The sequence below is a fragment of the Coregonus lavaretus genome (assembly GCF_964263955.1).
Source record: "Coregonus lavaretus genome assembly, chromosome: 15".
Classification (NCBI taxonomy): domain Eukaryota; kingdom Metazoa; phylum Chordata; class Actinopteri; order Salmoniformes; family Salmonidae; genus Coregonus; species Coregonus lavaretus.
Window position 1 is genome coordinate 42,861,536 of NC_140002.1, and position 25,384 is coordinate 42,886,919.

The window sequence follows — 25,384 nt, forward strand, 5'->3', positions numbered from 1 at the left end:
GCATCCAGGAGCCCAGGAGCCATTTTAGCTGTAATAATTAGCGAGAAGGGAAAACGTGGCTGGAAGTGCAGTAAGAGCAACAAGGTCATGCACTACAGTTTTAACACATCACAAAAAGCCATGTCAAGGAATATATGTGCAATAAGCAGGTGTAGTATAGAATGTGCATGTTGTCATGGGAACCAAACACAATGAGATATAACAATTCATATTTTCCTAACAGAAATCAAAAGTGATCCATAACCAACTGTAGTCTACAGCCCACTCCTACATCCAAATACTGTGAAGCAGCAAGGCTACACAAATATTAATGTTATAATGATAGAGGGACAGTTGAAGGCCTTCCCAACACCCGCAGTTGACATGAGGTTTGTTGAGTGTTCTGAGGTACACTATATATACAAAAGTATGTGGACACCCTTTCAAATTAGTGGATTCTGCTATTTCAGCCACACCCATTGCTGACAGGTGTATAAAATCGAGCACACTGCCATGAAATCTCCATAGACAAACATTGGCAGTAGAATGGCCTTACTGAAGAGCTCAGTGATTTCAACGTGGTACCGTCATAGGATGCCACCTTTCCAACAAGTCAGTTTGTCAAATTTCTGCCCTGCTAGAGCTGCCCTGGTCAACTGTAAGTACTGTTATTGTGAAGTGGAAACGTCTAGGAGCAACAATGCCGTGAAGTGGTAGGCCACACAAGCTCACAGAACAGGACCACCGAGTGCTGAAGCGCGTAGCGATTAAAAATAGCCTGTCCTCGGTTGCAACACTCACTACCGAGTTCCATACTGCCTCTGGAAGCAACATCAGCACAATAATTGTTTGTCGGGAGCTTCATGAAATGGGTTTCCATGGCCGAGCAGCCGCACACAACCCTAAGATCAACATGCGCAATGCCAAGTGTCGGCTGGAGTGTGTAAAGCTCGCCGCAGTGGAAACGCGTTCTCTGGCGTGATGAATCACACTTCACCATCTGGCAGTCAGACGGACAAATATGGGTTTGGCGGATGCCAGGAGAACGCTACCTGCCCGAATGCATAGTGCCAACTGTAAAGTTAGGTGGCAACAGTTTGGGGAAGGCCCTTTCCTGTTTCAGTATGACAATGCCCCCATGCACAAAGCGAGGTCCATACAGAAATGGTTTGTCGAGATCGGTGTGGAAGAACTTGTCTGGCCTTCACAGAGCCCTGACCTCAACCCCATCAAACACTTTTGGGATGAATTGGAAAGCCGACTGCAAGCCAGGCCTAATCGCCCAACATCACTAATGCTCATGGCTGAATGGAAGCAAGTCCCCGCAGCAATGTCCAACATCTAGTGGAAAGCCTTCCCAGAAGAGTGGAGGCGGTTATAGCAGTAAAGAGGGGACCAACTCCATATTAATGCCCACGATTTTGGAACGAGATATTCGACAAGCAGGTGTCCACATACTTTTGGTCATGTAGTGTAGGTGTAATGAAGACTGAAGTGGTAGAGCCCAATTAAGACCGGTTGGAAATGATCATGTCACAGTTCATAGAAATGGAATAATCAAGAACGTAAGAGTAGCAACTTCTCGTCTTTGAACAAATTGTTTCTATTTAGACGTGCAAGGTTGAAACAATTAGTAAATATTTTGAAAAAACATGGAAACGATTTTATAGCAAGTTTAATCGCATGTCTAATAATTAAGCCGATGGGGCTAACATTTCCCATTTTAATTTAGAAAAATTACAGTCGCATGGTGCCGTTTTATTCTCAAACCAAATCACTCCTACTTTCATTACTTAAGCTTGAGTGGTAACGTTTCAATAATAGGAACAAATATGTTTCGCTCAAACCTGGGGAGCCTAATGGCTCCACATTCCATTTGAGACAGTTCATGAATTTGATGGTCCAATTTAAGTAAATACGCTTACAGAATATGACTACCACGATCGCACAGAAAATTCACTTCAACCAACAGAAAACAAAGAAAAATAAAACCGTCAAATGTTTGTCCTGTACACAGTCAAAACCACACAATGTACTGTGTGTGAAAAGCCCACTAGTTTTTATCCTTTGGAGAAAAGAAGGTGAGGCCCAAAATGGCAGTTGAATGCCCTCAGATCCTGAAAGGCATGCTTGAAGGAAGCCTTCTGCATGCACTTGCCACCAGCAGGGCTTTCCACATCTCCATTTTACGTTTAGACCAGTTAAAAGTCACTAGGATAGTATTCATGGTATAACAGCAGAGGAAAGCATTCACGTATCACTGTCTGCAAATAAAAAACTAGTTCCCCAAGAAAATGTGAGTTAGACTGTCAGATACTAAAATGGTCTGCTTTGTTGGTCTTTCTATCTGATAGGTTTGATCAGATCTAACAGAAGGTAATGTGAGACATGGGGAAGAACTACATTCCCAGAGGCTGACTGTGTGCAAGGAAAACGGGAGTTTTGCTTATCACTCTAGCAGACTTGTCATTTTGGTGCAGTAAAGCGCCCGAGCGTCTCTCCCAAAGCCCCACACTTTATGGAGAGAAAGTCTTATGACTGAGGTCTATGTGTTCCTGTGATTGTTATAAAAAATGCTTCCATTGTTCCCCTAGATTGTTTACACATGTCCACACGTACATATATGCACTCACTCACACCGGTCCTTATGTAAAGCTACTTTGCCCCTTGCTTTAAATCTTTTAAAAACACAATAACCACTTTATTACCCAGAAATCTACATATGCTGGAACATTTGACTTTTCATATGAAGTCTTCGATGAAGGCAATACAAATTAAAAAACGAAATCTGGAAAACGGAAAAATTAAGTTATCCTCTATACATGTGAACTAATGGTTAATATGGACGAGCCAAAGTCACCTCGAGGACAGAGGCAAGGGCCTGCTAACAAAATGCATGGATCGATTTGGGCTTTTCCTTTCTATGTCCACATATACACAAACTTATTTTACTCAATATTTCAGCTAGGCTTTTAACAAGGCACTCCTCTGGTGTGGATTAATATTTTTGCAAATTTGACCATTTCTGTTTTGCTAAACTAAATGTAGGGGTTGAATAAGGATTACTTGTCGTTATAGAGCACCCAGTACGCAACACAATCATGAAGACACTTACTACCATAACGACTTCCCAATACAAATTACTGTCTTGTGGGGCAGCTTTCTTATCAAGACCAGGCCTACAATAAAGTAAAATTAACTAGTTAGAAATGTGTTCAGAAACAAAAAGCTGCAGAACAGGAGATTTATAAAATGGGCAAACTTGCAGTGATGCACATTCGGACCAGAACTACAGCATTCAAAACCCACACACACACACGATCGCATACACACGGCAATCTAAAGGGTTATCGGTAGGGGGGCTCTGGCATGTGAAGGTGGGAGTAGTCAGGGCGGCGGAGGAGGGGCTCCTTGTGTGATGGAGGCGGCTCATACGCTCTAGCTGGGGCGTAGGTGGCAGGCGCTGGGGGTGGGGCCTCCGTCGGGGGCGGGGCCTGCATGGGCATCTGGTGGGTGGGCATCTGGGTCGGGGCTGGAGGTGGGTAGCCATACTGGTACTGCTGGTACTGTTGTTGGTACTGCTGGTACTGTTGGTACTGCTGGACCTGCTGATAGTACTCTGCATAGCATCTGAAGTTGAGAAACATTATATTGTAATTACGCTTCAAAATATCAAAACTGCCTCAAAAGGTGCAAATATCAAGACTTGTCTCAGAGGTGCATCATGTACCTGGCAATGGGGTCTCCGTCAGCAGCAGCAGGGTCCTCTGGTCGGCCGGGTGGCGTTGGGAGGAGGGCACGGCGTTTGGGGCGTGCCTGGGGGAAGGGCTGGGGCACGGGGTCAGGCAGCAGTGGGGTGGAGCGCCGCACTGGGCTACGGTCCCTGTCCCCTGACTTAGTCCCCATCTGCTGCTCAGCTAGAACCTGCTGGCCCTGCTGGAAGAAGCGGGCCCGTGCTGCCTCAAAGATGGCCTGGGCACTGGGGTCTGCGCCCCCCATGGAGCCATAGGCTGACGATGCCTCTCCAGCGGTGGTGTCGTACTGGTTATTGTAGCCTGCTGCGTCCGGTGTGGCTGAATTATGATAGCTGGAGGCCTGGTTCGCTATAGAGTCGTATACCTGATCTGCTACAGAGCCGTACACCTGGCTGGCGAGGGCACCATAGACCGCAGGGCTCACTGGGGTACCATCTGTGGCGCTGGCTGCTGTCATGCCCTTAAGCGCAGCGTAAGTGGGATCAAAGCTTGTTGTGTTGTAGACAGAGTTGTGCAAGCTCTGCTGCACCTGAAGAGGCAGACCTGCAGCTGCAGCAACTGCAGCAGCCAGTACAGCAGCCTGACTCTGGTGGTGCTCCATATGGGGCTTGATGGAGAGGCTTTCAGTGGCATAGTGACTCATGATGGGGACCTTGGCTGTAGTTGTGGTGGGTTTACTGGGCTGCACATTGGAGAGCTCAACAGAGAGCGGTCTGCCTTTGAAGGTGGTACCATGGAGAGCCTCAATAGCCTGCAGCGCATCCTCCTTACGCTCCATGTGCACAAAGGCATAGCCCGCCGAGGAAGAGAGCCTCGCTGTAAACAAGCACAGGATGACAAGACAGTGAGCTAATGAATTTAACCACCAAACTATGTTTCCATTCAATTATTTGTATGAGAGTAAAGTACCTGTTGGATAATAAAAAAAACTCACGATAGGCCTGATGGAAACAGTTAATTGTCTGTACACTTTCCTAAATGTTGACAAAACAAAATACATTCGACAGGGTTTAATAATATTTGGGGGAACTAAAATATCATGTGTGCGACAAATGTCGGTGGATTAACTTTTTTTGAAATTGTTGGTAGAATAACTATCATATCGAAGCAAACTTCCACTCACGCGATACTATGTTGTGTGGTCCTACTACGAGGTGAAAAAGCATGCCGTTTATTAGGCTACAGATTGAATAAATGATGAACATCAGTGTGGTGAAAGTGCACAGTGATGAGCTTGAGGCTTATTTCCATTAAATATCCAGGGTCTTCATTTGAATGCTGGTGATATGATGATCGGTGCTTGGCTGCCAATTACATTTACATCAAGATACTCTTGACAAATTGACCAATAAAAATGATCCTGCTCTTCTCCATAATCTCATCATGTACCCTCTGGACTTTATCTGTGAGCTGTTGGCTAGAGCAGATATGCCAAGACCAGAGTTGGCAAATGTGTTGTTTATTGCAAGAGTTTTTGTCCCAAAACCATCAACAGAGTTAAAAATGGGCTGGCGACACTGTTATTTTATTTGGCTTTTTACGTACACTATGTCATTACGCACAGCTTTTTATCCGCAACAAGCCAGTTTGATGGAAACAGCTCTGCCGGTAAAATGTGCATATCTTTTGGTGCGAATATTAGCATATTTGCTTGAAAATCTTTCGACAAGTGTATGGAAACCTTAGTCATTTAGTCGATTTACTAAACTGAAGTTGCGCTGTATGCGCACAAAGTCAATGCATGAAAAGGCGGGGGAAACGACATGGCTCACCTTTGACCTTATCACACTCCAGAACTTTCCCAAAGGTCTGAAAGAGCTCCTGTAGGTCCTCAGCAGAACACATGGCACTAAGGTTCCCAACAAACACCTTGGTGGAGTGCAGGGGCCGTCCGCGGGACTCTTCAACCACCAGGTTGCGGCCATGGAACTCCCGTCCATTCAGTTCTCTTATGGCTCGATCAGCAGCACCATCTCCTTGGAGGTGGATGAAGGCAAACTGCCTGAGTAAACTACAGGTGACCACCTGTCCGTATGGTCCAAAGAGCTGTGTCAGGTCCTCCTGAGAGGTGTCCAACGCCAGGTTCCCCACAAATAGCTTTATAGCATTGTTCTTATCTGTCGACTCCATGGCTGGGCACACCTGGGGAAAGAACAGGAGGGTGTCACTGACCTAGCTAAGTTAGTTTATCTTTCAGCTGATGACAGAACTGAAAAGGGACGTGTAATCTATAGGCAAATCATGAATATAGTAGTTTAATAAAATGTGACGTGTAACTAACAATATTGTAAAGCATGAAGCTAAACTAGTCCATGGTCAAACCTGCTGGCAATGATTCAGTTAATTAGCTTACATTTGCAAAGCTAGCTAGCTAATATTTGCAACGCTAAGTTAGCTAACTACTGTTAGTTCCCCCCCACCAGATCGGGAAACATGTGATTTTCATAGAATCACTCGAAATTGCTGTATTTTACAAACATAAATTGGCCGAGGTGTAATCAGATTTATCTTGGCTCGCTAGCTAGCTAAAATGATAAATTCGGCGCGGATTGGAGTTAGCTACAGTAGCTAGCTAAACTAGCAATCTTACGTTATGTTGAGTGTTCAGAAGCAGTTACATATATTTGCAACAATTTAGAGAATACTGTAAATTTTTAACATCCAATTGTGTATTCATAACAATTGCTGAGTTAAACAAAAATGACAATAGTTTTACTCAAACAAAAAAATAACTTAGCACACTGTGCTTCCATCTTACCTAACGCGGTGCAATATTTTCAATGACCACATCCGGTTCCGATCTTTGAGCGTGTGACATTTCCAAAAGATTTGAGCTGAACTCGTTTATTTAGGCTGGCTACAATATTTTGCTACAATGTAACTGAGCACGTTGTTTGAGTGGCGTGTACAAATAGGCTACCACTTAGTGTTTCAACCATTAGGTCCTTCTTATTGTTACATTTTACATAGTAAACTATATCTATCGAAGTCTCCATTGCAGAAGTGTATACCAAATGAAACAGACATTTATTTTGTGAAAATCTTTAAATGTATCATGATTGCTGCATAATGTAGTTACAATGGTGATGATGACCACTCAGAAGTTTAGAAATAATTTATGCAGATTAATTATGTAACCCTCTTTCACAAAATACAGAATAAACAATAGATTTGAATTATGTTTTAGTGGCGGTTTTCCCACTGACAATACTGTATTTAGCACATTTTCACAAGGTGGTGACGGGCGCATGCGTATATAGCCTTGGTCCAAACAGGTTTGTTTCTCTGCAAAGTGTGAATGGAAAATATAAGGAAGACAGAGCAGAGGAGTGCGAGGAACTTCTGAATCACAACTTCACAGAGAGGTCTCTGCCTGGACAGTCCAGACAGCGCCAGCATGGCATGTCCATATATCTAGGTCTATTACAGTTTTCTATACTTTAGACGTTTCAATGGCATTTGGAAATTCAGGGACCAAGTGGAATTTACAGTAGGCTATTCAGCATAACCTCTCACACGACAGGGGATCGGGAGATTAAGGTGAATTCTGTAATGTTGCCATTAATTTTAAAGTGTCAAATAAGAAACAGTTGAATCTTTGTTTGATTACTGAAGTCACGAGACCTGGCACCGATTAACTGAAGGTATGTAAAAATAGTACATATCAAGGAAGTTAGCCTCTTACAGAGTTACAGAACGTGGCAGTGATAAAACGTGTGGAGTACGTTGGAGGCCCATACCATGTCCACAAATATGATGGTGTAATTTTATTATTAGAATAAAAAATATACCAAATCTTTTTCTATTTACTGAAATAACCTTTGGTCTGTTGTTACAGTATAGTCCATGTTTAATTATGCCTATATTTTTCATCACTGGTTCCCCAACATAAAAACAACTTTATACCTCCAGTAATAACCCAATTCTCAGTATCACAATAGTCTCATGAGGTTCAAAAGTGGGCTCTGGTATAGGCTATTCATTCTGGACATTTTGTTGCATTGTTATGTGGTCCTCTGTAGCTCAATTGGTAGAGCATGGCGCTTGTAACGCCAGGGTAGTGGGTTCGATCCCCGGGACCACCCATACGTAAAAATGTATGCGCACATGACTGTAAGTCGCTTTGGATAAAAGCATCTGCTAAATGGCATATTATATTATTATGAATGCAAATTTAAGACACTGCCTTACATTTTAGACTTGAACCTCTCAGTTGTTTACAGGGTTAGATTTGCATTTTCACACACTGCTCAGTAGGTTTGGAGAGTGTTTTCAGTGCTTGTCTCTACCAGCTCACCAAGTCTAGACTTGCCAAACTTCAAGCGAGAAGTTGGGCAGCCAGCTCCACCACCCTTTCTCTCAGATATTGTGTTGGGCTCAGGGCTGTCTTATATAGCAGCAGCCAATCCCTGGAGGGAAGTTGGAGGAATAGACATCCTGTCATTTTCCATAATAACAGCCTGTGTATATAAACCACCTCTGTCAAAATATAGCCTCACCTTCTCATATTCAAAGGGTTTAACAAGCTAACACAAAATGTTTACTTCAGTCCTAGCAAGTTCACTGTTGAGGGTAGGATCCTTAGGATATGCACACGTTAGAACACTTTACAATTGTGGTGAGTCTTACTCTGATGACATACTCCCTCCAGATTACTCAGTGAGAGGAAGGAATATGGTGTGGGAGTTTCCCAAAATTATGGAGAAGTAGTGGTCATCACAGAACACAGGGCACATCATGCCATGATGCCTGCTAGCATTACCAGAAGGGAAGAGGAAGAGTCTTGATTCCAAAATAATTAGTATGATGAATAGCAGAATGGGAAGCATCACTGTGGCAACTTAGACTTGTGTATACTCTGTTCCCCAGATGCAGGAGGACCCGGTGTATGATTTCCCTGAGCCGGTAGGGGGGGAGCCGGTAGGAGAGAGGCGGGCTTGTCCTCAGCGTGGCTCCCTGAAGAACATCAGTGTGCTTGACCGTCTGCTTCTCACACACCCCGTCTGGCTGCAGCTGTCCATTAACTCTGCCACCGCTCTGCACATCCTACAGCGGGAGCCGCCTGGAGTGAGACACGCACGCACGCACACCGCACACACGCACACACAAAACACGACCTAAGTTTGTATATCTCTGCCTCTCTGTAGATCTTTCTGGTGCGCAAGTCCAACACCTCGCAGAAGAAAGTGCTGTGTGTCAGGCTTGCAGACGACAGCGTTCCCTCCTTTGTCAAACAATTTGTCATCCGCGAAGGGGACTCTAGTGAGTGATGAAAGAAAAAGACAGAGATGTTCTATCTAAAGCCTGTTGATATGAATAAAGAGGGTTTTTACTAATGATCTTATTCTTGCTTCCCCGTCTCCCTTCCATTCACAGCCTTCTCTTTGGAGAGAGCGGCTATCGGTTTCCCTGACCTCTTCCGGCTCATTGCCTTCTACTGTGTTAGCCGGTATGGGCCTTTTACTTGGCTTCACAGTTCAAAAGGCACTCGCACATCTGAGCTATCTTTGTTGCAGGTGCATGGTAACAGTTGAGAAAAAAGAAGAAACCCGCACACTGCTCTGACTAGGCCGATACATAAAGCTTAATAAAGAGCAGTGATACTTGGCTTCACTGTAAAATAGGTTTAGGACATTTAGACAACTAATGTCTACTAGTGTTATCCATCTAGATCTAAATTATCTCTCATTATTGGTCCAAATCATATCCTACTAACTTAATTAGACCTGTCTATAAAACGTATGTGCTGTCTATTTCAGGGATGTGTTGCCCTTCCCACTGGAGCTCCCTGAGGCCATAGTCAAGGCTTCATCCCACAAACAGCTGGAGTCCATCTCACACATGGGCGTGGGTAGGTACCACAGTGTGGCTCAGAGGTCTGATCTACCAAGATGTTGGCAATCGTTGTAATGCTAGCTGCCATTGTGTACCGTACACAACTCATCAAGGATAGCGTTGAGGAAGTATGCAGACACAGTTTTGCTTCTTTTTCATTCAGAGTTCTGGAGCTCCCAGCTGAACTTCAGAGGTCCACGCAATGGGCCCCCACCAGTCGAGGAGGCACCGCTGCCACCTAGCCCCACCCCTGAGGACTGTGCCACGCCACAGGAGAGCCCCACCCTGTTCCAGGAGTTCTGCCCCATCCAAACACGCAGCCCCCGGGAGCTGAACTGTGGGGCAGCAGGCCAAGGGGCTCTCTGTTTCATCAACCCACTCTTCCTGCAATCCCAGCCTGCACTGCACAAACGCCTCCAGTTCAAGCGCAGCCTCAAGGTGCGTGTCTCCACTGAGAACTCTAGCTCCTTGTCCCCACCAGTTGCCCCTCCCCCTCCCCCACCTCTGCTGGCCAAGAAAAATATTAAAAGCAAGGTCCAGCAGGCCAGTAGAGCAGTGGAGGGTGAGAGAGGGACAGCACCCGTCCAGGAGGACTCAGACTATTTGCATCCATGCTTGGTTCTTCCATTTCTTCCGCAGAAGATCAGGGTCACACCCACACTGTCTCCCACTGCAGAGGAGGACTACCATGTGCCCTTAGCTCTCCTGCAGGGACCGGCCCAGGAGAAAGGAGGTGAGGAGGTGGGTCTCCTGCTGGAGCAGAGATATGCTCCCTCCCTGAGTGAGCTGGACAGCAGTAGTTCCCTCAGCAGCCTGGAGGAGGCAGAGGAGAGCTCAGAGCGACCTCCCCTCACCAGGGGCACCAGTAACCCCTCACCCCCATGCACCTTGCCCCCACGCCAGCCCGTCTCAGTCCTGCGCAAGCTGAGTGCAGCCTTTGTGTCCTTCTTTATGCCAGAGAAGCACGTGGCAAAGCTGGTGGAGGACCTGTCCCGTGACAGGAGGACTGTGTTTGGTGTCCTGGTGCAGGACTTCCTCAGGCAGCAGCGAGAGGCGATCAAGCCTCAGTGCCAGAGATCTGGCGTAGAGCTACTGCAGGGCATCCGCCTCTTCCTCTCCCAGGCCAAGACCTTCCTGCTGGACTGTGGAGAACTAGAGCCCCCCATTGAGACCATGGTGCCTGATGATGAGAAAGGTACAGCAACATTGATCCCCAATGCAAACAGCAGGCATTAGTCAAATAAACAGTAGAAATATGCTCAGTCATTTTATATACAACCAGTACGACCATGTTTCCCTCTACTGATAATGACATGTGACCTTATGAATGTGTGTTTGTGTGCAGACCTGGTGCTGGAGAAAGCCATGTTCCGCTGTGTGCTGAAACCTCTGAAGGGACAGATAGACAGGACACTGAAAACTCTGCATGAGCGAGATGGCTCCACCCAAAGCATGGCAGAGAGCCTGGCTGTGGTCAGGGGAAAGACCCCGTTGGAGTGTTTTGGAGTGCGGGTGGGAGTGCCGGATGCTGCCGGTGTGGAGAAGGTGCGGCAGAAGTTAGCTCTCATGAGGCGGGCTTACTCTCCCATTGACAAGGTTGCTGTGCTCCTGCAGGTCTGCAAGCTCATCTATAAAGCCATGACGGGCAATTCAGGTGAGGGCTTTTTTATGAGAGAACATGGTAAAGAAATAAACCTTACAGAAGCAACAGCTGCTATCCCTCCCATCCATGGTCTTTTCAAGACTTGTGTCATGTGTTAACATGGTAGAGTTGTCTTGTCTCCATGAGCAGGCCAGGAATTCGGTGCAGATGACTTCCTACCAGCCCTGTCCTATGTCATCGTACAGTGTAACATGCCAGAGCTGTCTGTGGAGGTGGAGTACATGATGGAGCTGCTGGAGTCATCATGGCTGACAGGGGAGGGTAAGGCTGACAGAAAACGATCAAACCGTTAACCCCAACTATATACAAGTATTTAGGCTTTAAATGTGAAATATTTCAAATAATTTAGTATATGATGCCAAATAGCCATCATAATCCATAGTGTTGCAATGTTTGTACCAGGTGGGTACTACCTGACCAGTGTGTATGCCAGCCTGTGCCTGATCCAGAGCCAGCCTGAAGAAATGCCCTCTAGCGGGCTGACCCAGGAGGCCAGAGACTCCCTGAAAGACTGGAGCCAACGCCGGAGCAGCCAGGCTCAGAGCCAGAAAAACATACAACAGCAACTGGTACGACTCAATTGATTTATTAGCACCAATACTGTATAGAATAACACACCTACCACTAATACTAAACAGAAATCAACACATACCTAAGGTATGTGGAATAATATGCCTCAGTTGGAAATCCCTGTACCCCAGTGACCAGTAGGAATGCTCAATATGAACTGTTCTCATGGGAAACTTTTTTTTAAAAATTGTTTGTTGTAGAGGTGTGTCAAGGTTCTGTTTCAAGATGGAGAAAGCAGTTGTATGAAAACCCTGCAATGGAGGGCAGGAGTTAGTGGGGAGGCCCTGACCCAGCTCTGTGCTGCTAAGTTTGGTGTGGACAACCCAGGACTGTACAAGCTGTACTGGCGGAGTGAGGGGGAGATTCAAGCCCTCCCAGCCCAGGGCCAGATCCAGGACCTACAGGGCCAAGGCACCAGCGGAACACCCCTCATATACCAGCTAGCCAACCAGGATGGACTCAAGACTTGCAAACTAACAAGAGAGGAGGCTGTGGACCTTGTGGAATCACCTGGAGTATCCACACGTTAAGGAACAGTTTTCTTAAACCCCTCGACTACAATAAGGACTTGCTTTGTGATTTATTCTTAAAATAAATGTCTGCTGGAGATTGCAAAGTACTGAAGACATTCTATTAAACAACATCTAAGTGTAAATTATATTTCAATGTATATCAGTTCATGCAGCTCATTACACAAGTTCCCCGAGATACCTTTAATAATGCATAAGAAACAAACTGAACAGACATTGGTATTAAAAGAAAATCCAATTAATTTTTGTATAGGCTGTTTCTTACCAACCTAAGCAAGAGAGAATTTGCAGTACTGTGTACCCTTTCACAATGGCTTTGACCATGTCACAGTAGTGGCTTTAAGTTTCCTGGACACAAGGGACAAAGAGCTTACCCTATGATTCATATTATTCGAAGGAGTTCTTTAAAAAAGAACATTGTCAATCTTTCTAAGACAAACAGCAATTGAAATGTGTCAACATAAAAAAGGGTAATATTGTGGTTTAGATTTGATTGACAGATTAGTTGATGGTGAACTGTGTATGGTACCCTTGAGTCACTTTTTGTTTCTATACTCTGGCCTTGTTTCAAACTGACTCCAAGCTCCTACCACAGGGCACTGAGTTCTTTTAGCTGTCAAATTTGTATGACATTGCTTACACTGTTCCTATCCTTCCTAATATTAAAGGGGGAATGAATTACTGCATAATGATTGGGGCTTAACGTAGTTTCAAACTGTGCCTCTGGGGTGAATGTCTCGAGTTTCATAATCACAGCCATAACCACCTGTGCATTCCACTCACGACTGATTTGTAAAGGCATTTGACAGTGCATGGAAAGATCAGTTCCTATGACAGGTCCAGGCGTGTCTCAGTCAGGAGCAGGCGTGGGCAGTGCAGCAGCATGTCTGGGTCTTAGCACTGCTTTGGCTGTGTATCTGCACTGTTCACTCAGAACCAGCAGGGGGCATCCCTCTTGTTCAGCTCTAGCAGGTGGGCCTCCACCTCCTCGGCGTCGTCATCTGCAAACCGTTCTGTGAAGGAGCGGATCAGTCCAGCCGCACTGCCCTCGTATTCCACCAGCTCTACACTGTCACCTGCATCAGACAATACACAAGTCTTTGGATTCCAATGACACGTGGGCCAGTAAAATGGTTTAGGGTGATACTGTCTTTACATGAAGGTAGATCACTTAGTAGGACGATGATAAACATATGAAGAGCCATGCCATGTAAATGTAGATATTCATCTTGGCATTAAAGACTAACCTTTGACCCTTGTGTTGGCTTGAACAAACATCTTGCGAGCCTCTTTGCGCTGGAGAACAGTCTCCCGCAGGCACAGGAAGTTGTGAGAACCACTGTCGGACACGGCCGAGTATCCCTCATACAGAGCTCTGCCTCCCTCCACATCGGCTGTGGACTTGAGGACCTGCAGGGACAAAGATAATAATGTGTCAAATAGGAGATTTGAGTCGACTTTTATTGTGACATTTATCCCGGTAATCCCAGCCATAATCAAGACATTTCCAAGCCTTCTACAGCTGTACCTGCAGTTTGCATAGGAACCTCTCGATGGCAGCCTTGCCCACAGTGTGGATCTTGCTGCGGTCCAGCGTTATAAGGGCATCTGGGCGCCCATCCTTTCCTGTGCTCTCCTTCAGGGTCACCAGCCCCTCGCCAGCCTCCAGGAGTACCCGCAAGATCACAAAGCGAGCTTGCATGTGGGCCTGAGCCAGAGAGAACAGGATGTTTAGTTAAAGTGGGGAAGAGATTCAATGAGCAATAGAGTTAGAAAGATAGCATGATCAACTAAATTGAGGCTTGATGTACTTTATAAATGATTGAACTTTAGTGCAGCTGACCTGTCTCCAGCTCTTGCTCTCGGGGGTGTAGAACTCCAGGCCCAGCAGGCCAGCTCGGACCATGTTGAGCCAGTTGATATACACCACCTCCTCTGCATCCTCGCCCTCATGGCCAAAGATACTGCAAACCCAGGGACAACATCCTCGTTAGAGCATCCTGACCCACGTAAGATCACTGTTAATACATTCTGCTTTGATATTAATGTAGGTTTAGTGATTACAGAGTGTGTGTACACACACACACACACACACACACACACACGAGTATGGATAAACAGACCTGAGCACGTGCTTGTTGAGGCAGAGGTAGAGCCCCACACACTCGGCCCTGCACTCTTCATAGGAGCAAGAAATGGTGGAGAATTTGCTGTCCCATGTTTCGTTGCCTTTGTACCAGGTGGTGATCTGAAGCACAGAAACCATACTTTACACAATACTCACTTAAACCAAAAGTATGTGGACACCTGCTCGTCGAACATCTTATTCCAAAATCATGGGCATTAATATGGAGTTGGTCCCTGCTTTGCTGCTAAAACAGCCTCCACTATTCTGGGAAGGCTTTCCACTAGATGTTGGAACATTGCTGCGGGGACTTGCTTTCATTTAGCCACAAGAGCATTGGTGAGGTCGGGCACTGATGTTTGGCATTTAGGCCTGGCTCGCACTCAGCGTTCCAATTCATCCCAAAGTTGTTCAATGGGGTTGAGGTCAGGGATCTGTGCAGGCCAGTCAAGTTCTTCCACACCGATCTAGACAAACCATTTCTGTATGGACCTCACTTTGTGCACGGGGGCATTGTCATGCTGAAACAGGAAAGGGCCTTCCCCAAACTGTTGCCACAAAGTTGGAAGCACAGAATCATCTAGAATGTAATTGTATGCTGTAGCGTTAAGATTTCCCTTCACTGGAACTAAGGGGCCTACCCCGAACCATGAAAAACAGCCCCAGACCATTATTCCTTCTCCACCAATCTTTACAGTTGGCACTATGCATTCGGGCAGGTAGCGTTCTCCTGGCATCCGCCAAACCCAAATTCGTCCGTCGGACTACCAGATGGTGAAGCGTGATTCGTCACTTCAGAGAACGCGTTTCCACTGCTCCAGAGTCCAATGGCGGCGAGCTTTACACCCCTCCAGCCAACGCTTGGCATTGCACATGATGATCTTAGGCTTGCGTGTGGCTGCTCGGCCATGGAAACCCATTTCATGAAGCTCCCGACTAACAGTTCTTGTGCTGACGTTGCTTCCAGAGGCAGCTTGGAACTCTGTAGTGAGTGTTGCAACCGAGGACAGACGATTTTTACCCGCTACACGCTTCAGCACTCGGCGGTCACGTTCTGTGAGCTTGTGTGGCCTACCACTTCACGGCTGAGCCGTTGTTGCTCCTAGACGTTTCCACTTCACAATAACAGCACTTACAGTTGACCAGGGCAGCTCTAGCAGGGCAGAAATTTGACGAACTGACTTGGAAAGGTGGCATCCTATGAAGGTGCCACATTGAAAGTCACTGAGCTCTTCAGTAAGGTCATTCTACTGCCAATGTTTGTCCATGGAGAGTGCATGGCTGTGTGCTTGATTTTATACACCTGTCAGCAACAGGTGTTGCTGAAATAGCCGAATCCACTCATTTGAAGGGGTGTCCACATACTTTTTTATATATAGTGTATATAGACTCACCTTTTCTCCAGTCTCAGGATTGCGAACATTATCTATCTCGAAGTTGAAAGTTCCCTTCTCATCCTGTACACATGACAACACATAATAAAACACTAAAATCAGTCACAAAGCACTGTGCATCCCCCATTCAGACTACATAAACAGTAAAAACAATGGATTTTACTATAAACCAGACATTTAGACATTAAAGGGGCAATCTGCAGTTCAAATAATAAAGCGGTGGTGCCCCGCCACTGTTGTGGTAAACAGCTGGGGGACTGAGCTGGAGAAACGTAAACACTCAAATCCATAGACAGGGCTATGGATGCAAGGACTGACCATGCATGACATGAACATGAACGGAGATGCCTCTCTCACCTGGACAAAGAGCTTCCCACTGCCATGGCCCAGCAGTTCATGGAGGCCAACCTGCACCTCGAAGGAGGGCCCCTTCCACTTAATGTACACATCCTGAAAGAAACAGACAGGGACCATTGAAGGAAACAAAAGATCTGACAGGCATAAATATATCCCCCACCCTCCCCTTCAGTCTTGGTGCTTATTTGGTAAGGCACGGCGGGCATAGTTAGAAAGTTGATTACCTTGTCATCTTCATCCAGGAATGTGAGCTTGTCCTTCTGGGTAGCGTAGGCCACAGCCAGAACATTACCCAGGGAGACGTTCTTAAAGCCCTCCGACTGTCTGATGTCGTCATCTAAACAAAGACAGACACATAATCAGAGATTACAGGGCTATCCCACGATAACGGAATTACGCTGCGACTCAGATTTCTCACTTTAAAATGTCAAACAAAAAATATTGATGTCAAAGTTTAACAAACCATAAAACTATGCACTAGGACTACTTTGAACAACGTACACGGAAATGTTCTCAAAAACACATTTACTGGAAGAACTGTGCAGATGCAAAGTTTGGTAACAGAATGACGGTTAAACTTTTTACGCGACTACGCTTTCCAAAAACTGTTTAACATACACTCCGAAATAAGATTCACAGAGGTCTGCAGAAATAATGAGGTGTCAGCTATGATATGACACCTTGAGTTTGAAAAAATATATTTTGGTTATTAAACTACAGGAAGTGAAGGGTATTTACACCTGGTAACGGAATTACATTATGGGTCCCTGATCTGTACTACACATAAATGCATAATTTTGGATATAAATGTCACTCTCTTCATGGTGATGTATCCTGAATAGGTACACAAAGGTAGAAATATACAATATTATCCTTTGCATATATTGGTATTATTCTACACACTGGCTATTATTCAAATGATCTCCGCCCCCAAACAAGACCAAACTTGGTTGGTCTGGACCAAATCTGAACCAATCATAGATGTCGGTTTCAGAAGTCTGGACATCACAGTACAGTAAAGTTCAGTACATTATATAGTACTCTACTTTTCTTTACTGTACTCTGTTTCACTGTGCTGTCCAAAGTTGTGAAAAATAGACATCTATGACTGGACCAAATCTGAACCAATCATAGACGTCTATGTTTGGGCCAAATCAAGGCCGGACCAAAAATGTATATCTGTGGACGTAGTGAAATCAAGGCCAGGGCGGACTGACCTAATTTAAAATACTTTTCAACGTCCGTGGATGCTGGTTACAGCAAATGGAACGAGAGGGGGCTCATGGGTAGGTGTCAGTAAGAGCCGGGAGAGGTAACAACTGGAGAGAGAAGAGAGGGAGGGGGTTTGTCCAGACTGCCTTCACACGTGCTTTGACCACCACGCAACAGAAAGAGAAAGAAAACACTGAGCTGAACATAACAGTATGCCAGTGGAGGAGGACAGTAGAAGGTGACCCAACTGTGGTTTGGGACTATGATTTCCTATTGCAGCCAATTTAGTTGCAGTAATTCTGTTACCGATTTGATTATGTTACCGATTTAGAAACAGAATGAGTTTTAATCACTTAATAATTCATAAACAATAATGTATATCAGTAAAAACAGTAATTGGTAGGTCTACCTTCACTTGTTACTTCTGTGAACTTTCATTGAGAAATTAGAAAATATCTTCAAGATGTGGGTTTTTGGTAATGGAATTTCTCACAGAAGGGAAATAATTTCTCAAACTAAATATAAGTGTTGACATTAGTTGTCAGGGGTCTTTACTTCAACATTGTGTTTTGATGTATTTCTAATCCCTTTTAAGACTTTCTCTGGTGGATGTTTTCTAAGACCCCTTTTCCATCTGTTTGACCAGAAATCAAAACGACTATTTATGCCAAATTTTTTTAGATGGAAAATTGTGGAAAAATGTATCTATGACTTCATTTCCCCAAAATATAGACTCAGCTTTTATTTGACACCCAATTTGATATGTGCCTATGAACTTCACATATTGGTGCTCATGGGTCCTTTCACATGGAAATGACCAACATTAAGCTGAAGTCATTAGAGACTTAAGACCTGAACCAGTCGTGTCAATATTAACTGAATTAAGAGTCAGTCGGACGTGGCACTCACAGTTGGGAATATTAATGCCAGCTGGAATGCCACTGCCAGCGAACGTCAGCACGTCCAGGGAGGTGAAGTCTGGCAGGAGGAAGCGGTCCTTCTCAAAGTCTTTTGGCCATGGCAGCTCTGGCAGAAGCACCTCGGCTGAGCTCACCAGCTTAGCAAAGCGTTCACTCATCGCCTTGTTCACCACGGCAACAAAGCCTGAGGAGAGAAGAGACAAACCCCAATATGATAACAAAGGAGTCTTCAAAAACACGTAATGATAATAGGGGTGCTTTGCCTCTGAATTTGTACCTTCAAACTCTCCCCTGGAACCAAAGGGATCCCTGTAGCTCTCGATAAAGCCAATATAACTAGAGAGAAGGGAAAAGAAAACTAACATCAAGTTGCTACTTCTTTCATCCACAGACTGGAAGGCCAAATCTGGAAGGCAGTACACTCTCACCTCTCCACAATGGGTCCCTTGTCTTTGATCCAGAAACGAGAGCCTTCCTTGTGCGCCTCCACGGACCCAAAGGTGAAACTCCGTGAATATTCCTCCAGCATTCGTTTCTGGTTCTCATTGGCTGCATGGTCCTGTCATTAAAGAGAAGACGTTCATGAGACCAAACTTGAATTTTAAGACGCATTAGTAGTTTTGAATCACATACTTTAATTGATAAGGGATAAACATACATTTGAATTAGGATACTGTTTGAACTAACCTTAGCTTTCTCCAGATTTTCACTCACTTTCTTCATGAGGTGAGCGTAGTCTCCCCTCGAAACAGTGAAGACACAGTCCTCAAAGTCATATCTGCCACACCCGGTCTCCCCCTCCCCATCCACTGCACAGTCTTGAGCAATGACAGAGAAAATTATTTAATAAAAAGAGAATTCATTACTGACATCAACCCTTTACACTTGTGGGAATTGACCTATATGGATAGGGCTAAATTGAAATGTTTCTTACAGAAGAAATATGAACGGCATAAACATGGTAGCAATTGAAAGGGAACAGTTGAGATTATCCTCAGACCAAAGTTGAGGACACAACAGTTCACCTGACAAGACTGAATCCAAACACTACACTTGATTTTATGTGCATTTTATATTTACTGTACTTTTTGCCGCATTTGTTGTAAACAAAATCTGAATATACTCTGCATACATTCAGTAACATGAGAATATTCCTGGAAAATGTGTGCAACATAAGACAAAAAAAATGACAAGCGTTTGAGTGTGAGGACGAACTGGTGTCTCCGAGGGCCACACACCTCTCCAAAGTGTGCACAGTTCCTAAGTAACTTCAATGCACTTATGACTCAAATAAGAGTCTTCAAATATAAGGTGCTTTTTCAGATCTCCTAGCTGTGCCGTTGAGGAACTAGAGCAAGCACACTTGTAGTCGTTTTGTTTGTAACACAACCCTGCATCCCCGCCATTACACAATTACTGCCGTTTACACAATCCAAAAACGTACCATTACAAAATCGCAATCTGGGTCAGGTGGGCATAATATGAATGTTTGTTCTATTGCCAACATGACCAGCTAAGTTATAAAATAGGATCATACAGTGTTAGGCTTTCACAGGGCAATTCAGAGAAACAGATCGTCATTTTGGTGGGCATAGAAAAGAATAAAGGGTGCAGTCAGGTGCGTGTTCCGTGGTAAATGTTCTTCCCAATAGACAAACATAGGCTCATTCTGTTCAGAACAACCCAGGGTATGACGCCATGTCATCTTGTAACTGTACATCAAACATAGATGAGTTTTACGATATGGAAATGTGAAGTGCACAGTTGGGTGTTTGGTTTGCATGTAAGACACCAAATAGGTATTTATTATAATCCTCAACGTCTCATCTTTCAAAATACAGTGGGGAAAAAAAGTATTTAGTCAGCCACCAATTGTGCAAGTTCTCCCACTTAAAAAGATGAGAGAGGCCTGTCATTTTCATCATAGGTACACGTCAACTATGACAGACAAATTGAGGAAAAAAAATCCAGAAAATCACATTGTAGGATTTTTTATGAATTTATTTGCAAATTATGGTGGAAAATAAGTATTTGGTCACCTACAAACAAGCAAGATTTCTGGCTCTCACAGACCTGTAACTTCTTCTTTAAGAGGCTCCTCTGTCCTCCACTCGTTACCTGTATTAATGGCACCTGTTTGAACTTGTTATCAGTATAAAAGACACCTGTCCACAACCTCAAACAGTCACACTCCAAACTCCACTATGGTCAAGACCAAAGAGCTGTCAAAGGACACCAGAAACAAAATTGTAGACCTGCACCAGGCTGGGAAGACTGAATCTGCAATAGGTAAGCAGCTTGGTTTGAAGAAATCAACTGTGGGAGCAATTATTAGGAAATGGAAGACATACAAGACCACTGATAATCTCCCTCGATCTGGGGCTCCACGCAAGATCTCACCCCGTGGGGTCAAAATGATCACAAGAACGGTGAGCAAAAATCTCAGAACCACACGGGGGGACCTAGTGAATGACCTGCAGAGAGCTGGGACCAAAGTAACAAAGCCTACCATCAGTAACACACTACGCCGCCAGGGACTCAAATCCTGCAGTGCCAGACGTGTCCCCCTGCTTAAGCCAGTACATGTCCAGGCCCGTCTGAAGTTTGCTAGAGTGCATTTGGATGATCCAGAAGAGGATTGGGAGAATGTCATATGGTCAGATGAAACCAAAATATAACTTTTTGGTAAAAACTCAACTCATCGTGTTTGGAGGTCAAAGAATGCTGAGTTGCATCCAAAGAACACCATACCTACTGTGAAGCATGGGGGTGGAAACTTCATGCTTTGGGGCTGTTTTTCTGCAAAGGGACCAGGACGACTGATCCGTGTAAAGGAAAGAATGAATGGGGCCATGTATCGTGAGATTTTGAGTGAAAACCTCCTTCCATCAGCAAGGGCATTGAAGATGAAACGTGGCTGGGGTTTTTAGCATGACAATGATCCCAAACACACCTCCCGGGCAACGAAGGAGTGGCTTCGTAAGAAGCATTTCAAGGTCCTGGAGTGGCCTAGCCAGTCTCCAGATCTCAACCCCATAGAAAATCTTTGGAGGGAGTTGAAAGTCCGTGTTGCCCAGCGACAGCCCCAAAACATCACTGCTCTAGAGGAGATCTGCATGGAGGAATGGGCCAAAATACCAGCAACAGTATGTGAAAACCTTGTGAAGACTTACAGAAAACGTTTGACCTGTGTCATTGCCAACAAGGGGTATATAACAAAGTATTGAGAAACTTTTGTTATTGACCAAATACTTATTTTCCACCATAATTTGCAAATAAATTCATTAAAAATCCTACAATGTGATTTTCTGGATTTTTTTTTCTAATTTTGTCTGTCATAGTTTACATGTACCTATGATGAAAATTACAGGCCTCTCATCTTTTTAAGTGGGAGAACTTGCACAATTGGTGGCTGACTAAATACTTTTTTTCCCCACTGTACATCGAGTCCTCTTAATTCACAACATTTCCCTCACGCTGACCAAATAAGGTGCTAAAGTTGCCCAATTACCGGGAGAGATGGGGGCATATTCTTGTCGCGTGCAGTGCTCAAGTTCAGAATGGCTGTCAGTCAAAAACCATACAGAGCTGTGAAGCTCAGAGCCTGAGCTCTGACGTCATTTATAGCACGTCTTTATTAGCATAGCTTTCAAAAGGACAAGGCACTCTCACCCTTCTGCACAGCAGACGCAAGGCGCACCTCATAGCTGGTCTTCCCTTCTGATTTATTTTTGAACAGTCGCGTGTTGTAGGCACTCAGGTTCTGTAAGGGAGACAGCTCTTTAAGTCCTGCAATACTAACAATATGGACATAAGACAAACTTTAATACATGAATAAACACCTTTGAATCCAAGAATTTCTGAGCCAACTCTGCATCCTCCAAACAACAGTTCCCTGAGAAGTATGTGGTGATTCCCTGAGGACAAGAAATAAAGCAAAATCATTATCAACACCTACAGTACACAGTATTTATTTAAGGGGACCCAACATCACATAAGGCATAAGTGGATGAGCGCTTGGCATCAGGAAGTCTCACCTTGTCCCCCAAGCCCAGCTGTTTCTGTTTGTCCTCAAGGGAGAAGAGGAGGGTGGAGCAGCTGTCCCACAGGGCCTCCATCTCACTGGGACTGTCCTGGAAGGCCTGGCTCTGCCACACAAGGGCCTTCAGCTTCTCCTAAACCACAATGTGTGGTCATTAGAGGACATAACCATTCTGTCAAGGCTTTTATTATTTAGATATAAAAGTGAGGATTATCTACCTTGGGGAGGTTGGGAATGAACTTGGTGTCTCCAAATGACTTGTAGTTTCCCATGTTGGCATAGAGGCCAGCAGCATAAACAAGAAAGGCCTGCCAACAGAGATGAAAATAGCTATTATTATCTGTCAGAAGACTCCTGTTTATTACAACAGGCTCACTATGCACTTTGTGTTCGGTCACCTGATAGATCTCTGAGCCTGTACCATCTGTGTGTGGTTATACATTCTAATTATATGGTGTACACATTGTTTGACTCAGTCTTTCTCCAAGGCTCTGTAGGTAGGTGTATTACCTGGTACTCCTCAGGACTGAGTCCAGCTGCAGTGGCCACATTCCCCAGCTGTGCTGGTGGCTGCTTGCGGAACAGCCGCTGTAAGAGCACATAGATGGAAGCTGACTCAGGCGAGGTCTGCAGCAGCACAGCCAGTCCTCCGTACCAGGCAGACCTGGAGAGGTAGTGCGCATAGAGCTGTTCTCTAGGGGACAGCAGGCGAAATGCTTCTGTACAGTCCAGCGCAGAGATCCCAATGTCATTGGGGAGGTAATACTGAGAATCGACCATGGTGAACAACAGTCTGGATGCTTGCGGCTTCCTTTTCAACACAACGCTCACAGCTGAGAATTTGTAGCTAGATGTTAACAAAAAGGCATGATATTATTAGCACCAACTAAGAAATATTTGTAGTTGCATGGTTAGATTTACACACAGGTTACTTCTCAAGTCATCAAGTGATACATTTCGAGAATATTTCCTAGTTGCAACTAAACACATTGCATGATGTAGCAATCAAAACTAACTAGACATCTGGTCTGGCTAGCATGTCTGTTACAGTAGTTAGCCATCTATATATCCAGTGGGAGCGAAAGCCAGGTTAGTTCAATTAAACTTTCCAGCTAGCTAAGGTAGGAGAAGCTGCAGATTTAGCAGTATAGCTTGCCGCACGTAGAAAATTCGTAACTAACGTTACCTACAAAATCAAGTGTTTTCGACGAGGCTAGCTAACAGCTACTATTAGTCAGTCGGCAAGCTAGCTAACGCTTTGTGAGTTCCTATGTAGCTTGCTTGCTACCGTTAGCTTGCTAGACATTTACATAAATGTGTAGCTACCTCTTCCAAATACGCAAGCCTTGAATCACGTTACAACGAAACATCCAGCAGTGATTATGGTATATTTAGTGATGGGACGATTGATACCGGAGCTCCGATTACGTTTTCAAAGCACTACTGATCCGACACAATGTACTGACGCTCGTGTCAAAGTAACATTTTCACATGATCAATTACGTCCAAAGCTCAGTTTGATCACGTGGTTTTTCAAACGCGAGATCTCATCGATTTCGCCGCGGTTCGGGTGCTTTGCTTTCAAAGACCGACCTCTTCTTCTTCTTCATTGGGGTTTATCAGCGGTTGGCATCCAACGTTATGGTGCCTTACCGCCACCTACCGTACTGGAGTGTGGGCCAGCGACAGGGATAAACTAAATCTTACCTGCCAACCCCGTTTCTCTTAAAAAAGATAACAAAATATTTCTAATGACGCTCTACTCAATATACTCTTTAAACTAATTTCCTATCCTCTTCTCCCTCATACTAAATCTCATCCTCTCTCTTCCCCTCTGATACTGCCCACACTGTAGCAATACATGCTCCACAGTCTCTTTTTTTCCGGACAATAATCACACTTTCCTGATGGATGCTTTCCTATCACGTTTAATTTACATTTTACATTTTAGTCATTTAACAGTTAGTGAGTGCATATTTCAACTGGCTGTGTCCCACCCTTAATCTTCTGTCCCTTCCTGCCGTCCTCCCCTCCCCGACTTTCCTCTGTACTTGAAATAAATGCCTTCCCTTAATATTTCTATTCCACTGCTCCTGCCATCTCTTCACCATCACTGTATATATCAGTCTTTTTGCCTCTGCCTTGCTCATTGACACTTCAACATCAACATCCCCACTACTAAGTACTTATTTAGGCTGTTCATCTACCGCCTCGTTTTCCTCCATCCCCACATGGGCTGGAACCCAAGTAAATCTTATCTGAATACCCATCTGTTTAATCCTGCCATGGGTTTGTAGCACCTCATAAAGCAGGTCTTGTCAGCTACGTGAGCTAAAGGACTGGAGACTTATTAACACTGCACATGAATCAGAGCAAATAACTACTCTGTCTTGTTTGACTTCCTCCACCCACTGCAAGGCCAACAGTATGCCCATCAGCTCCGCCTTATATACAGCCAGATGATCTGTAATACGTTTCCTGACTTCCACCCCACATTCCTGCACTACAAATGCTGACCCAGTACGTCCTGTCCTTGGATCCTTTGAACCATCTGTGTAAATGGCCACAAAATCCTGATACACAGTTTCCAGACGTCTCTTAAACAAATCAGCTGGATCAACACCCTCCCTATCTTTCCGTAGTCTCGCCAACACTTCTAGATCAACTACTGGAGGTGGGAGTAGCCATGGTGGATTTACAGGGATAACTACCGTTGGACTAAACTCCCTTCCATACAGTCCCATCTCCTTCGCCTGGGTATTACTCACCCACCCAAAACTCGTGTTCGGTCTTCGCTCATGAACACCGACCTCTACTGGACACCTTACAATTTAGTTAGGATTCTTTCATATAGTGTCACCTGAATTGTAGCCCAGTAGCGTTTGGGTTTCAGGGACTACAACCAGGGAATAGGGTTGAATTAAGATTAAGGCATATTATTTTGAGATACCTACTGCAGCCCTCATCCTCCACATACAACACCCGTTCTGACAGTCACATTC

General features: G+C 44.8%; 3 protein-coding genes across 5 annotated transcripts; 1 reads left to right on the top strand and 2 right to left on the bottom strand.

Annotated features, from left to right (window-relative positions):
* Positions 1 to 1,636: 1,636 nt before the first annotated feature.
* On the bottom strand, positions 1,637 to 6,520 carry LOC311142140 (uncharacterized protein). The gene is made up of 4 exons (XM_084177732.1): positions 6,493 to 6,520; positions 5,507 to 5,876; positions 3,710 to 4,550; positions 1,637 to 3,609 (listed from the first exon to the last, which is right to left on the bottom strand). Exons 2-4 carry the CDS (start codon positions 5,862 to 5,864, stop codon positions 3,327 to 3,329), a joined length of 1,482 nt encoding a protein of 493 aa, XP_084033858.1. The 5' UTR covers positions 5,865 to 5,876; positions 6,493 to 6,520; the 3' UTR covers positions 1,637 to 3,326.
* Positions 6,521 to 7,030: 510 nt separating this feature from the next.
* Positions 7,031 to 13,017, top strand: LOC311142723 (ras and Rab interactor 2-like). 3 transcript variants are annotated; one of them, XM_084178382.1, is made up of 10 exons: positions 7,031 to 7,274; positions 8,604 to 8,801; positions 8,882 to 8,996; positions 9,111 to 9,183; positions 9,494 to 9,585; positions 9,733 to 10,764; positions 10,915 to 11,223; positions 11,362 to 11,493; positions 11,635 to 11,801; positions 12,003 to 13,017. In XM_084178382.1, exons 2-10 carry the CDS (start codon positions 8,604 to 8,606, stop codon positions 12,330 to 12,332), a joined length of 2,448 nt encoding a protein of 815 aa, XP_084034508.1. In that variant the 5' UTR covers positions 7,031 to 7,274; the 3' UTR covers positions 12,333 to 13,017. The 3 variants fall into 3 exon arrangements, with proteins under 3 accessions (XP_084034508.1, XP_084034509.1, XP_084034507.1); XM_084178383.1 differs by having other exon boundaries at positions 7,031 to 7,152; XM_084178381.1 differs by having other exon boundaries at positions 7,032 to 7,378.
* On the bottom strand, positions 12,553 to 23,892 carry LOC311142725 (dipeptidyl peptidase 3-like). The gene is made up of 18 exons (XM_084178384.1): positions 23,709 to 23,892; positions 22,893 to 23,229; positions 22,601 to 22,690; positions 22,378 to 22,515; positions 22,183 to 22,257; positions 22,013 to 22,103; positions 19,028 to 19,158; positions 18,769 to 18,899; positions 18,618 to 18,676; positions 18,330 to 18,524; positions 16,433 to 16,545; positions 16,209 to 16,301; positions 15,852 to 15,914; positions 14,456 to 14,580; positions 14,176 to 14,296; positions 13,861 to 14,040; positions 13,580 to 13,742; positions 12,553 to 13,408 (listed from the first exon to the last, which is right to left on the bottom strand). Exons 1-18 carry the CDS (start codon positions 23,750 to 23,752, stop codon positions 13,263 to 13,265), a joined length of 2,295 nt encoding a protein of 764 aa, XP_084034510.1. The 5' UTR covers positions 23,753 to 23,892; the 3' UTR covers positions 12,553 to 13,262.
* Between the last annotated feature and the right edge of the window lie 1,492 nt (positions 23,893 to 25,384).

Coding starts and splice junctions, on each gene's coding strand:
- LOC311142140 (XM_084177732.1), bottom strand. CDS start 5,864: ATGGAGTCGACAGATAAGAACAATGCTATAAAGCTATTTGTGGGGAAC. Junction 4,551..5,506: donor GGAGTGTGATAAGGTCAAAG/GTGAGCCATGTC, acceptor GCTTGTTTACAG/CGAGGCTCTCTTCCTCGGCG. Junction 3,610..3,709: donor GACGGAGACCCCATTGCCAG/GTACATGATGCA, acceptor TCTCAACTTCAG/ATGCTATGCAGAGTACTATC.
- LOC311142723 (XM_084178382.1), top strand. CDS start 8,604: ATGCAGGAGGACCCGGTGTATGATTTCCCTGAGCCGGTAGGGGGGGAG. Junction 8,802..8,881: donor TACAGCGGGAGCCGCCTGGA/GTGAGACACGCA, acceptor GCCTCTCTGTAG/ATCTTTCTGGTGCGCAAGTC. Junction 8,997..9,110: donor CATCCGCGAAGGGGACTCTA/GTGAGTGATGAA, acceptor TTCCATTCACAG/CCTTCTCTTTGGAGAGAGCG.
- LOC311142725 (XM_084178384.1), bottom strand. CDS start 23,752: ATGTTTCGTTGTAACGTGATTCAAGGCTTGCGTATTTGGAAGAG. Junction 22,104..22,182: donor AGAAATTCTTGGATTCAAAG/GTGTTTATTCAT, acceptor TCTCCCTTACAG/AACCTGAGTGCCTACAACAC. Junction 18,525..18,617: donor TTCCAGGGGAGAGTTTGAAG/GTACAAATTCAG, acceptor TTCTCTCCTCAG/GCTTTGTTGCCGTGGTGAAC.